General features: G+C 54.4%; 1 protein-coding gene across 1 annotated transcript in view; it reads right to left on the bottom strand.

Annotated features, from left to right (window-relative positions):
- RUNX3 (RUNX family transcription factor 3) overlaps positions 1-9447 on the bottom strand; it is a 60469-nt gene extending 51022 nt beyond the window's left edge. Inside the window, exon 1 of the mRNA XM_056332637.1 lies at positions 9180-9447. Coding sequence (XP_056188612.1) covers positions 9180-9432 — 253 coding nt within the window. The 5' untranslated portion in view covers positions 9433-9447. The remainder of the gene's footprint in view (positions 1-9179) is intronic.
- Between the last annotated feature and the right edge of the window lie 5275 nt (positions 9448-14722).

The raw sequence follows: 14722 nt of genomic DNA, 5'->3' as shown, positions 1-14722 counted from the left end.
GGTCTGCCACTCAGAGGTCCCTGCTAGCTGCAGGGGTGGGGAGGTTTAAAGCACATGTGTGGGATCCCAGCCCCACCGGAATGGGGCTGAGACACGGGTGGGTGTCCCACTGTCCCGCTCGGGGCTGGGGCTGCTCCTCCCAGCCTAGCAGTTTTGCTGAGTTTTATGGAAAAAAAAAAAAAAAAAAAAAAGGTAGGCTCATTCATTCGAGGAGATTTTTTCCAAACCAACCCAGGGCTAATAAAAAAAGGTGTTTAATTACAGGGTTCAAGGTAATTGGGCACAAAAGTGGCCAGTAAAATGCAGCACGGTGCAAAGGAGCTGCAGAACAAGGGCTTAATTTTGGAACAGCACATCTGATTTAGTCTTTACATTCTCTGGCCGGCACGTTCTCTCTCCTAATGAGGGGAAAATGGCACGACCTTTTGCAAATCCCCACTAAAGCAGTTTATTCCCCACTTCAAGTCAACTGAAATCACAGCACCGTGCTCTGTCCTTAAATTATCTCCATGCATATGCTTCCAGTTTAAAGGGAAACAGCGCAGCCCGTGTCTGGCATTTAATGCCTGCCAGGCTGTGAGGGAGCAGCCACCCTGGCTTCTCCGTGCACCTCATCGCTGCGCGGCCCCGCTCCCAGCCCCAGCATCTCCTTGCCACTCACTTGCACCCACCGGCACCGAGCACGGGATGCAGCGAGCAATAGTCTTTTCAATATTTTGTAAGCAATACGACCAGGCATGGAAATAGGCAATTTTTGCAGGAGATTTTAGTATTTGTAATTTGTAGCTTCCTCCTGGGTTTTTTGGCTTCTCGTTGGGTGAGGGATTGAGCTACAGCTGGGGATATTCCTGTAACAGCCCCGCTAGTGGCAGCGGCTGGACGGGAGGCGTGCGCGGGCTGCGATGCTGGTTAGGAAACGTGCTGCTCCTGGGAATAACCCACGTGCTTGCTCCAGAGATCAGAAAGCCACCGCTCCAGTCGCTCGCTGAGGTTTTCCTCCAAGAAACCTCCCCTCCAGCCGCCAGAGAAGCACTGTGTCACCAGCACCCATCTAAGGGACACGTGGACCCTGTGCTGGTGGCTCCATCCCGGGATGCTGGTGCTGCACCTGAAGCCACGTGCGAAACCTCTTGCAAAGCCCTGACCAAGGTTCTTTAAGACAATAACTAGCTTTTAACGACCAGCTCACCCTGCCCTGCAATCGCAGGCACTGGCAGGCTCTCCATCAGTTTGCAGGGGGTTTGCAGCACCCTTCGTCTGTCTGCCTGTCCCCGTGCCAGACTGAGCCCTGGCCGGGACCCAGGAGGCACAGAGGGTGTGAGAAGCCAGGGCAGACTTTGGTCCAGGGTTGTGCCGCTAACATCATTCCTACCATTTTGTTTTGATTTTTTTAGAAGCTATTTTAACAAAAAACATGCCGCCTTGTGAAATCACATCCCAATATAGCTGCCATAAACACACACACACACACACAGAGTGACTGAAAAATAATAAAAAAAAGCAGCCCCAGAGCCTAAAATCCCATCATTACCAGGAGAAAAGACCCTTGGAAGGTGTCTCCTTGCAGTCAGGATCCTTGCGGAGCTTCCCTGCGCCAACAGCTTGCGGCTACAAGGTCAAACCCCATGATGCCAAAGGCACTGGTGGAGCCCCAGGGAGGGCAGTCGGGGCCCCGGGTGGGCTGGGGGGAGCGTGGCCGGTGCTGGCGATGATTTGGGGCACCCATGGGCCCCGAATTGTGGCTGTGGAACTGGTGGCACCTCAGGGATGCAAGTCCCTCGTGGGATGCTCCTCACTGGGGAGATGGAGCATCCAGGGTGGTCCCTTCTCAGCTGTCCCTTCCATCTCCCCAAGCGCAAATACAAACCCAGGAGCCTCTTATCCCTCCATCCAGGATCAGGTCCCTATGGGCTCTCCTGCACGACAGAGATTGTTGAAACCCCCCCCATTTTTCAGTGTCTCCCTTCCCAGCTGAGGGCTTTTTTTCTTTTTTAATCTCTCCCTTCTCCTCCTATTTTGGTTGTTTTTATATTTTATTTTACAATAGCTTGAGTAATATGTTCCTCATGTTCCAAACGCACTCGCTGCTTCCAGTGGGAATGGAAAATCATTGTTTCTTTTTATTTTCCCTTTTCTTTTTCTTTTTGCTATGTTTATGTTATGGAAAATACCCCCAGATTGCAGACGCGTCGGCTGTCCTGCTTTCTTGAAAAAAAAAATTAAAAAAATTAAAGCAGTTTTAGAAAGACAAGAGCCAAGGAGGAGGATAATGCTGTGGTCGGAGGCTGTGCCTGGCACCCCCCAAACGGCTGTCGGGGCCAGTCTGGGTGTTGCTTTATGCTGTCAGTGAGTTGCAGCATCACGATGGTCCCTACAGCACCCAGCGTGCTGGGGCCGCATCCTGCCCTCCCACAAGCAGCCGAGTGCCCTGCGTGGGAGGTGCGTGCTCTCCGTTCCCCCCTTTCCCATGCACCCTTCTCTGCTGGGGTGCCCAGGAGGGAGCTGCCCCCCAGGGATGCTTCTGCAAAGGGCTTTGCTGTCCCTACCAGTTGGGAAACCACATTTGCCACCAGCACAGCAGCTGCCCCATGGAGGTCAAAGCAACAAAAGGAAGACACAGAAATGGGTGGAAATGGAGAGAAATTTTCCCAGACAAGGCACAGAGCAGCAGCAGGTCTGGACGGTGGAGGAGGGTTTGTGTTTGCAACCAAAAAGGCTGAAACATCCGTGGTTTTAGTCAGTGCTGGGGATGCTGCCCCGTGCTGCAGCAAATGTCCATCACTGGCGTATAACCGGGGACCACACCAGATCTGCGGCTGGTCTTCACTCATTTCTCCTTCCCACCCTGCACCACCACTGTTGGCACCCACCAGCCGGGTGCACTCAAAGACCCTCACAACACAGGCACATCCCCCCCAAAAAGCAGCTCTTCCTCCACCTCCCGCTCCCTGCAGCTTCCCCTGCAGCCGCGCATCACGAATCCGTCTCCAGCAGGACACTCAGCCGCAGTTTTGGAGCGGTGTCAGCAGAAGCCGACCGGTGGCATGGGCTCTCGCCTTGCCCACGGTCACCGGGGGGGGGGTCCACAGAGCCCCCACAGCTGCTCACCGTGGATCACTCCTTTTGCCAGGGCAAGGGTGACGGGTTTTTTTGGCCAAGAATTGAAGCTAAAGGCTGCCAGGATCTCCGGGATGAAAGGGCTGGGAGTGCGGGTTCAGCCCCAGCCGTTGCACCGGCTCGGTCCCTGGCACGTCAGGGATGAAGCACCGGAGCTGAGGAAAAGGAGGGAGCGATGGGAAGCCCTGGGGGAGAGCTCAGCCCTCAGCACCCTGCGCCACTCGCCCAGCCGGTGGCCATCACCCCTGCATCAGCAGTTTCTTCACACCCTGGCCATACCCACGAGAAAACCCAGGTGCAAACGCACCGTGCAGCAGGAGGGAGGGGACACGTGCACCCGTGGGGCTGAGCCCCAAGCCCCCCGCCCCCCCCCAGCGCTGCTGGAGCCCTCCTGGCAGGTTGCTCACTGTTCTCCCCTCCACCGCTCAGCCTTGCTCAGGGAGTATTTACGGTGCAGCCCGTGGTTCGGGCTCATCCCTTTGGATGCGAAATCACATTCTTGCTCCTAATGCCAACCATGTGCGGATCGGAGCCGGCAAACATACAGCTCATTGTTTGTTTCGCAAACCGTACGCGGCCAAAACAGTGGACCACAAACACTGACGACATATCGGAGGAGATCAAGTCTAAGAAATCATCATGAATTAAAGTGCTCAGCAAAGGGGAATGCCACTGTCTCTCTGCCCCTATTAGATCATAACAAGGTGATGAGAGACAATGGATTTATACTCGTTCACACAGACACACACACACACAAATATTTAAAAAAAAAAAAAAAAAAAAAAAAAGACATGCCACCAGTCAGCAGGGTTTCCTTGGAAAAGGCAAAGCCACTGACAGTCAATCAGGAGCCGATGAGCTCCGAGTGCACAAGCCTTCCCCGGGAGGGGAGGATGAATGGAGGAAAACCAGATTTTGTGGCCATGTGGTGCTGTGCACCAGCGCCCCGGCACGTGGGCAAGTGCGTGGGCTGGGGTGGCACTGGGGCTCCCCATGGCCTCCACCCCCAGGGAGCTGGGGGGGCGGGCAGAGGGTTTGCACAAGGGTAGGGGGGTGAAGGGACAGGGGCTGCTGGGTGGAAGTAGTGTCTGGTTGCGTGGCTATAGGGGAGCTCCTGGGTATGCAGTGCTCAGGGGTGTACAATGCTCAGGGGTATGCAAACATCTGCAGGCATTGCAACGCTCATAGGCGTGCAAACATCTGCAGGCATTGCAACGCTCATGGGCATGCAAACATCTGCAGGCATTGCAACACTCATAGGCGTGCAAACATCTGCAGGCATTGCAATGCTCATGGGCATGCAAACATCTGCAGGCATTGCAATGCTCATGGGCATGCAAACATCTGCAGGCATTGCAACGCTCATAGGTGTGCAAACATCTGAAGGCATTGCAACGCTCATGGGCATGCAAACACCTGCAGGTATTGCAGTGCTCACAGGTGTGCAAACATCCATTGGGAGTGCAATGCTGATGGGTGGGTAAAGCAGCCATAGGGACTGCAGTGCTCATAAGCACGCAAACACCTGCAGGTATTGCAGTGCTCACAGGTGTGCAAACATCTGTGGGTATCACAATGCTCATGGGCATGCAGGCATCCTTAGGGAGCGCAATGCTCATCCCTCCTCTCCCCAGCATGCAGACTCTGCCTTGCTTTTCCCTGCAGACACAGGTAACATATCTGGCCATGGGCAGGCATGGTCCGTACGCTTGTCTCTCCCACCTCAGCACCCAATCACAGCAGACCCCTGGTGTGATGCACTGTCACCATGCCGGTGGGGGGCTTAGCTATCCATATGTTAAAACAAAACCACAAAAATCCCCAAAATAAATTACATAAGACAAAACACTTCAGGGAAACACGATGGCAAAGCTCGGTGATGCCGTTACACGTGCATAGTGTTACCCAGTGGTGGCTCACCCAGCCTCAGCTTGCCGTGGTTAGGAAGAAACACAGAAATCCATTAAAAGGAAGTTTGCTGAGCAGGAGTCCTGTGGTGGCCAGTTATGGGAAGGGTGGAAAAAGAAAGCTCTGCTTGGGGTGAGCCGAAGCCATCACCTGCACCCCACAGGTAGGAGAAGTCACTGGTGACTTGGGGATGCAGCGAGGAGAGGCAGGGTGCCAGCTTCCCTGCACCCCAGGATGTGCCAGCCCCAGAGCACAGCCCCCGGCGCAGGAACCGTGCAACTCTGACGAATGTGGCAAGCGGGGAGAGGCGCGGGTGCAGCGACCTTCCAGAGAAGAAGTGGTAGCCACTCACCACACCAGGGCAGTCAGCATCACCCGCTTTCAGCGGCCAAAGGCCACTGGCACCACAGGGTTTCATCCTGATCTTTCTCCAGCATCTGCTGGGGCAGGTCCAGGGCCAGGACAAGCCAGTTTGTCCATCCAAACTGCCATGTTTCGGGGATGTGGTGGGTTCCCCATGGGATGATGGCTCAGGGGGATTTCAGATCCCCCAGCAAGGCTGCCCGGCGCAGACCCCACTGCCTTTCCTGGGGGCAAAACAGCTCCGCAGGGACCCTCCAAGCCCTGACGCCTTCCCCTTTAGGCAGAATGCTTGTTCATTAGGCTAATGAGGCCATGGGGGACCCCCAGGCTCCCCACACCCACATGGACTGCCTGCTCCCTTTAGCAAACCAGAGAAGAAGGTGCAAAGACAGGAGGAAATTTGCCACCATCACCTGGCGGTGAGGACTGGAGAGCCCAGGAGAAGCCACAAATGGGGGCTAAACCCCAGGCTCAGTCCCAGCAAATCTAGCACAGCACCGAGCACTGCGTCACGGCCAGACAGGGCTGAAAGCCTGCCTACACCCCTGCGACTGCAAAAGAAACAGTAAAATTCCCTCCTTGGGTGCCAGGGCCGAGCCTCAGTGCCCTTTGCCTCCCGTGCAAGGACATGAAGCCACCTGGGGAAGGCAGGGGAGGGGGGGTGAAGGCAGCTGCCCATGAGGACACCAACAGGATGGAGAAAGGCAAACCCAGTGATACAGCAGCATTTCATTTTCACCGGGGAGCATGGATGGACAGTGAGTTTATGAACAGTTCCTGCATGTTTTCAGATTTATGGAAACCAAGGAAAAAATGTTGAACACCAGCAACCTGAGCTTGGAAGAGGCAAAGAAGCCCAGCATGGACACCCCGCACAGAGGAGCCAGCTGGTGCCACCAGCCCACCTTTGCAGGGCTCCCCCTGAGGCAAAATAACTCCCAACCCTCAGCCAAAAAAATCTGAGAGCATCTGAGCTGCCAACATCTTGCTCCTCCCTCGGTGGACCCACGGAGCATCACACCTCACAGAGCATCACACCCCACATCTGTCCCCATGGAGCATCACACCCCAAGTCTGTCCCCACGGAGCATCACAACTCTTGGCTGTCTCCATAGAGCATCACACCCCATAGCCACCCTCATGGAGCATCACACCCCATAGCCATCCTCATAGAGCATCACCCCCCGTGGCCGTCCCTGTGGATTTCCACTGAAGACACAGCGGTGGCTGTTGAGAAACCAGCCCCGTGGCTGACGCCTTCCCGTCCTGATAGCCATCGGTAATGAAGAACTGACTCACGGATGTGACATTTGTGGTTTGATGATTTAGAGGCAACCAGCTGCCACCAGGATGGTGGCTCCAGAGGTCCCAGGAGAGCATGGCCAGACCCAGGAGCCAAGCCACAAGGTGCTCGAATGGAGCAGAAAAAGATGCAGTTATTTTTTTTCCTTGCAAAAAGGGGATAGAAAGTGTTCGGCAGCCCCACAGAGGAGCGTGGCCATGGCTCGGACCAGTCCCATGTGCTGTGCTGGGCACTGGGGACGTGGGGTTGGGCCATGGGGAGCAGCAGTGGAGAGTCTCCCTTAGCTCAGCCCAGTTTATCCTACAACTTCTGGCTAGGCTCTGGGAGAAGCCAGGAGACACAAAGACAGCCCCCAGGCTGCGCCAGCGCTGGGCACCAAAACTGGGGTTTATACCCCCAAACCCATTGACTGGAAGCAAATTTATTTCAGCCCCCACCAGACATTTTACTCTGATATGAATCCGACGGGCGAGCAGGGATTGGTGCCATTCTCCCACGTGGGGTTCCTTTGCCTGCCCCATTGGAAAGCTGAAAAATCCCTTTTCCATTTAAAAAAAACCAAAAAAACCCAAAAAAACCCCAAACATCTCCAGATTAACTAGTGAATACCTTCGGGATTTTTTGTTTCATTCCTTAAATATTTGTGCAAACAAACACCCATTTTCATGGATGTGCCCAGAAAAGCAAACAAAAACTATAAATGCCGTTGAAGCCCCCAAAGCCATGAGGAATTTAAATGAACGTTCGTGAATATTTTGCAGCGCTCACCCAAATCTAGCCGGGCAGGAGAAGACACACTGAGCTCCTTAAAGAAAAACAAGGATTTCTTGTCCTAACACTAAACAAATGTTTCACCATTTGGCCATATTCCATCCTTGGTGCAATCATTTAATTCTCCCCCATTTAATAAAAAATTATGTCTGAAACAAAGATGTTTATTGCTTTTATGAGTTCCTATTTGTATGGAAATTGCATACAAGACGTGATATTTCTGTTGCTCGTTCTCTTTTTATTTTTAAATGAGCAAGCCCAGTTAAAGCCCAACATTTCTTCATCTGGCTTGTGGAGGGAGAAGTATAGATTAAAAAGAACTGTGCAAATGTTTTTTATAGACTTCTCCCATTTCTTTGCCATGGGACTGCCTTTAATTAGCTGCACGGAGTACAAAGGACACATTTATCATGCCACCCTCTCTGAGCGGAGGGCATTAAGATGAACGTGGCTATTCTGCCCCTTTGCCCTGGATGTATCCGTGATGGGGCTGGGGTAAGCCAGTCTGGATTTACCCCCCATCCCATCTCCATCCCATCCCCATCCCTTTCTGCTGCCTCTCCCACACCCTCTGCTCAGAAGACAACTCAAAGCCACGGTGGTGTCGTGATGCAGGGTGACAGAACTGACCTGCCTCAAAAGGACACGTAACCTTCTGTGTTCTCAAACCCAGGCCAAACCCTGGTCTGCAGCGGTGTGTTTCGGGATGACCCACTGCATTTTGCCCCTTGGGTTGAGGCTTTGGGTTCCCTTCCCTGATTCGCTCACGTTCACAGCCACATGCCGAGCCATCGCGCAGGACCGGGCTCCTCACGGCCGCGATCAGCTCAAGCTTTTGCTCCTGAACTGCACCAGGAAGGGGAAAGGCAGGGGTCTGCAGAGCTCTGCCCGACGCCTTAGCCAGCACCCAGCTCCTTCCCAAAAAGATCTCAGCACACGCCTGGGATCCATGGTCCCAGCAGCTCCAGCCTGCCCAGCTCACCCCCAGCAGCCTGGCTGCAGAGGAATTCCGATGAGCAGACGGCAGTCGTGAAACGAAGGTGGGTTCAATTCTGGGGACACAAGACCCTGCTGGGAGCTGGGAGCGAGCGCAGGAGAAATTTGGGGAGACACGACCCCTTCTGAGGGGCAGTTTGCCCATCCCAAGGCAGCCGGGTGGGATGGGAGCGGCGTGTCCCGGGGTGTGCAGAGAGGCCAGGAAGAGCAGGTTGAACAAATTCATCACCCAACGGAGTTATATATTTAGCCAAGCACTATATAAAGTCACTGCATTTTCATATTTAGAGTATTAAATATAAGTAAACATATACAATGGTAAACTTTCAAGCAGCCCTTATCTCCCCCAGCTCTTCTCCCCTTGCAGACCAGTTTCTCTTCAGAAATAATTTACATTTCTGCAGATTTTTTGCTCCCTCCACGAGGCATCTCCAGCTGCACCCACCCAGCACCCAGCTAATGACGAGGACAAACACATCAATTAATCCCAGCATCACCATTGCACGGGAAAAGGGAAAAAAAAATCCCTGGGAGCAAATGTGCCACCAGAGCTGGCAAACACCGTTGCAGGGCTGGCAGCGGCGAGGAGCGAGGTGCCAGAAAAACTGTATCCCAGCCTGCTGCTGCTTTGCAAAAATAAATAAATAAATAAATAAAATAAACACAAACCCCAATGACGTTTCCTGCTGCCAAGGAACAAAAAAGCTTGGTCTGTACTCACCACGCAGGAAAGCAGAGGAGTAGGTGGTGAAGGAGTCAAAGATGCTGTTGGATGCCATCCCCCTCATCCCGTATCCCGGCTCCCTGCAGGAGGAGGAAGAGGAGGGATGGGAGAAGTGGCAGCGAGGGGGAGGAAGAGGAAAACCCCGCCGGTGGCACAGGTAGCCTCGGGCTGGCTGGTGGTTCTGTGGTTGGCATGGCAGAGCCGCCGGCTCGGCATCCGCTGGGTGGGAGAGCGGCGTCACCTGATCCATGGCGTCAACGGGCCGGTGACGGCGCTGCGGCTTTGGGGTGCTGGGGTTGGTGTGGGTATGGGTTTCCCCTCTGTATTTTTGTTTGTTTAACTTGTAATTTTATGGTTTGTAGTTGGTGGTTCATGGAAGGCTCGCTCGGACTTGCGGCTTAGTGACAGACAGGAGCAGGGGAGATATTTCTCTTTAATTAATCATATTGTTGCCTTAGAAGAAAACGAAGGCGAGAGCCCATAGATCCCTAATTGGGTGAAGGAAGTCATAACCCATTTACATGCCGTGGTTTTCTCCTTTTAACTGCCTTTTCTCCCACATTCACCACTTGTCTGTATCCCAATTCTGGGCTGTACGCAGCTTTCCAACCCCCAGCCAGCTACAGGACTGCGTGCCGAGACTGCTTCCATGTGTGTAGATGGGTGGTTCTTCTTCACGAGGATTTTATGTGAATTAGTATTAAGCAAAAATATGAAGCACATGGGGCTGAATAAACAGTGCTGGCTGTGGAGGGGGGACTGGGAAGGCGGAGAGGGCTGGCAAGTAGGAGGAAGGCAATGGGTACGGCTGACCTCCTGCTTTGCTAAATTGATAGCAGATTAAAAAAAATAATAAATTTAAGCAATAAAGCCAATCCAGAGATACAGACACAGCAAATTTCCAGGAGCACCTAAAGATGCAGTTTCTGCTGGGCTAGGGAAATGCCGGCACCCAACGGGTACTCGCGCTTGGAATGGGAGCCACCATCAGACCCTGCCTCGCCTGGGGCTGATGGGTTTTCTCATAGAAAATTGCTATTATCACCCTGGGAAACGAATTTTCCCTAAATGGGAAAAAATGTAGAAATGAAACATGAGATGATATTTGTCCTTTTTTCTTTTTTCCTCCTTGTAAGAAAAAGCAAGAGGAGCTCTCTGATGGAGTAAAGCAAATACAAACTAAGCCTAAGCGACCAAAACCCACCGGTGAATGGGACCCCAGGCAGCAGACACCAGCCATCGGGGCACACGGGCACCATTCCAAGGCGTTCAGCGAGGTGGGCATTCATCGTGCCTTGCTGTCATCCTCAGTTGAGTTTTTCATCCCATGGATGTTATCGGCGGAGATGCTACAGATTCCTGCAGCATTATTAGAGACTGGAAAAAAAAGAGCTGCTTGTGTTTTACTGCAGCTGCAAATGGCTTGTTTGCTGCTTTTAAGCAAAGAGGAGGGGGGGGGGGGAAAGTGGCTTCAGAGCAGCGAAAGGGGCAGAGGTTGTGAAAATGCTGGCACAAAAGGAAAGGGAAAAGCAGCCCAGCCTAGAAAACACCCACTGCTGCCCGGAGCGGGGTCTGTGGCACCCACCAGCATCGCCTTGGCTCGCTTGCCAGACACCCACCGCAACCACAGCCCCAACACAGGACGTGAGGCCACAGGCACTGAGGTGGCTTCTACCAGAAGAGTGGCATCACTCCCCTCCGGCTCCCCAGCAGTGGGGGGATGTGGTCCCCTGGCCCCCGCCATGGTCCTGAGGGGAGCGGGGTGGCTCAGCATGGCAGCATCCCACATGCCACCCCTGCCCACTTCAGCCTTACAAACCTCTCGGGCAATATTCAGGTTTTTCAGGCTATTTTTAGAGTTCGTGATGCCTTCTCTGCAGAAACAGGGGGAAAATCTCAGCCCTCACCTGGCTTAGGTCCTGCTGGGGTTGGTAAGGAGAAAAGTCAGGATGAAGAAGAGGAGAAGGAAGAGAAGGGGAAGGTGCTTTTAAGGCATCTTCCCACTCCCTACATTGTTAGTGCCAGGTGGGAGCTCTGGTTCAGCTGCCCTGATTTACACACTGACCACATCCTTCAGCAGCACTAATCAGAGAAGGCTTGGGGTGGGGCTTTTCTTCTCCATCACCCTCCCACCACCCCTTTTCCCTAAATCAGGGCTGTACCACCCCACAGACGTGGTCCTGAGCCCCTCTGGCACAGCCATGGCTTCTCATCCTGGTCATCATCCTTGTGTGATCCACACAAATCAACCTTTACCACAAAATTTTTTCCTCCTGCCCCTTTAAATCCTGGTTTTTTTCCTCAGGTGGAGCTTTACATTGAAATGTTCCCAATTGCTCCTGCAGCCAGATGTAAGGGGCCTTATGGGGCTACAACCTGCTGGGCATTCCATATGTTATCTGGGCACCTATGGGGTGCTGGCACTGCTTGTCAGGGAGCTTTAATGACCAGCACGGATGTCGTACTTAATTACAGACATTTATCTGCATCTAGGTAAGAGTCACAGGCATCCCCAATGATAGCGTTTGCTGATGCTCGTGGAGATGCAAAATTCTTCCCCAAAGCACCAAGAGTGATTTGAGGACCAAATCCACGTTAAATTCTTGCCCTTTTGCACCCATTTCCAAACCTGGGTCCTTTTCAGCAGCGGTGTCACCGCAGGGGCTGCAAAACGGAGCCAGGATGTGGCGAGACACCTACCCTGCAGAAAGCACAGGGGAATAGAAACTGCTCGAGGGAGCTCCTGGGATTAAAGACGCTGTTCTATTTGTGCTTGCAAACCACGGCTGGGGAGTGGGTACATTTGAAAAATAACTGATTAACAGCTCTCGTGCAATTAATCTGCTTGTGAGATGATCCCCCTTGCTCAGAGCCTGGTGCACAGTTCTCCCCCCGCAGCTGCAGTGTGGGGTCTGCTTTTGGGTGGGTTTGTTCCCTGCGTGTCCAGGGAGAGCTCCATGACAGCTAGAGGCATGTTGCAGGGGATGAATATTTCCTGCCAATAATTATATTGTTAGGAAAAAAAATTAAAATATTAGAGACCCTAGGGTGACCCCAAATCTTCCGCCTTGCTCTCACCACCCTGAAGCTCTGGGTTCATTTTGTGGGTGTTGCTGCGAGTGAGGGGTAAACCTAAAAATCCCCCGAGCCTTAATGTTACCCTGCAAGCAGAGCCCCAGCCTGGAGCTGCAGCTGCACGCTCCCAACCAAAGCACAGGTACGGCAACCAGCGCCTGCACCCCACTGCCTGCACCCCACCGCCTGCACCCCGTGCGAGCCGCAGACCCACCCAGGCAATTCTGGTTTTAGCAAACCCACCAGTTTTACCCCCAGCAAAGAGCTGCTTCTAAGAAAGATGTACCAGTGCCTGCAGCTCGTGGGTGGCTGTACGTGCAGCCGGCGCAACGCTGCCATGGCAGGGGGGCTTCACACTTCAGCCGCTTCCTCCATGGCTCAGCCGAAACTACAGCTTGGTGCAACCTCCTGTCTCACCCCACGCCGACAGCTCTCACCGCTGGGAATGGGGTGGCCAAATTCAGCTCCTGAAGGTGCAGGCAGCAGGGCCGGCAGTGCCATGCACACACACACGTGCACCCACCCCGTGCAGCCCAAGCGTCAGCACCCAGACACGGAGAAATGCAAAAATAAGGGGCTTCAGCACCCACGGGGCTGCTCTGCAGGGAGAGCGGCTGCAGCGCTCAGTGCTTCCCAGACAGCTTGGCTATGTGCAAGGCAGGGAGGCGAGATGGGGATTCCCATCACTTGAGAGATGGGAATCAGAGGCATGGGGCGATGGGGACTAAACCGTCCATTCATCTGGGGAGATGACTGAGCGCAGATAAGCCATGCCCTTCGTGGCACACAGCCTGTCAGGGCTGCACCACACGGGATAGTTTCAGCACGCAGCATGTTAGCCAGCCCAGCCGTCAGCATCTCACCCAGCCACCCCAAAACAGTGGGGCTGCTTGTGACCCTCATGACCACCCTGGGCTGATGGCAGTGCCCAGCCGAGCCTGGCTGGGGCAGGACTCGCTTGCCTGAGCCGTTAGGCCACCACGGCACATCCTTGCTCCACCATTAACCCCAGCACCCAGTCCCACGCTGCCTCTGCCCGAAGCCATGGGAAAGGAGGCATGTGATCAGCTCCATAAAAACTGTTGTGACCCAGGAACAACTCAGGGTTGTGTCCGAACTTCACCCTGACCCTTCCTCGCTGGCGCCAGGATGCTCTGGGAATGCCCACGGTCAGTGCACAGCACCCGGCTGTGCGGAGCCACGCGGGCACACATGCGTGGCGAGCGGCACAATGCCAGCGTTGTAACCCCAACGCCGGTGGAGCCATGCCTCCCGACCCCGGAGCAGGGACCGGCCACGGGATCTTTCCTATCACGGCTGCCTTGTTTTCCCTGTGCATCCCAGGGATGCCAGCCTGGGAGCTGTGTGTGCCTCTGTGGTGGTCCAGGGCGCTGGTGCTGAGCTGCCTGGCGGTGCTGGAGCTGGGGAGCAGGTGAAGCTGATGCGGTGGAGCTGGTGGTCTGGTGGAGCTGGTGGTCTGGCGGAGCTGGTGGTCTGGTGGAGCTGCCGACTAGTGCCCGCAGGAGCAGGGGAGGCAGTCTGCAGCGGGTCTGGGTGGTTGCTCACAGAGGTGACCACAGCCCTGGGTCAAGGCAAAAAAAACCCAGAGAAATGAAAAAACAAATTTAGGAGGGGACCAAGTGTCCGAGGCAACTCAGTGGTGCCCTTGGGCACAAACCCCAGCGCCAGCCTGGACACCAGAGCCTGGAGGGGCTTTGGGGACAGAGGTGTTGGCAGGGCAAGAGGGTCAGGACAGGCTGACTGTGCTCCTCCCCGCTCCCCCAGGCCCCCCAGACTGCCGGGGAGGGGGGGCAATGCCAGCAGCCCCGTGGGACGATGAGCAGCACCTTGAATCAGTTTGCAACACCCATCGGCGCCCCAGCCGAGCCGTGGGTGACCCTCTGCCCCCACAGCGCAGGGACCTGCCGGGTCCAGGGGCGCTTGGTGGGGCAAGGGACATGCAGCCCTTGGAGACCTCAGCCAAGCAGAGACATTTCTGCACGAAGGAACCCAAAGGGAAAACCCTGCAAGGGTTGCACCACGCCGGCTCACACAGCAGTCACACGCTGGTCACACCAGCACCTTGGTCTGACCCTGGTGACAGCCCTGTCCTCATGCAGGCACTCACAGCCAGCCCCGCAGGGGGAGAGAAGGTCCGAAAATCCCCCAGACCTCAATTTTTCCCTGGAAGACAAGGAAATCCACTTTCTTTTTTGGGGTTTAAATACATCTGCCCGTTCTGAAACACCTCGGGGACCGTACGGTGATCGCCTGCCCATTTTAACCCGCCGCTCTTGCAAACAGCAAGGCAAAACCAAACAATTTGTGGCAAAGAATGTGGATTTTTGTGTCTGGTCTGTGGTCTTGGAGCATACGTTCTCCAAGAGTTTCCTGCAGAAGCCGATGAAGCCAGGATGGTCGCTGGTGGGTTCTCACTTGACACGTCTCCCACCAGGGATGACCCC

This window comes from Falco biarmicus, chromosome 3 (assembly GCF_023638135.1).
Source record: "Falco biarmicus isolate bFalBia1 chromosome 3, bFalBia1.pri, whole genome shotgun sequence".
Lineage (NCBI taxonomy): Eukaryota > Metazoa > Chordata > Aves > Falconiformes > Falconidae > Falco > Falco biarmicus.
This window is presented reverse-complemented; position numbering and strand designations above follow the sequence as displayed.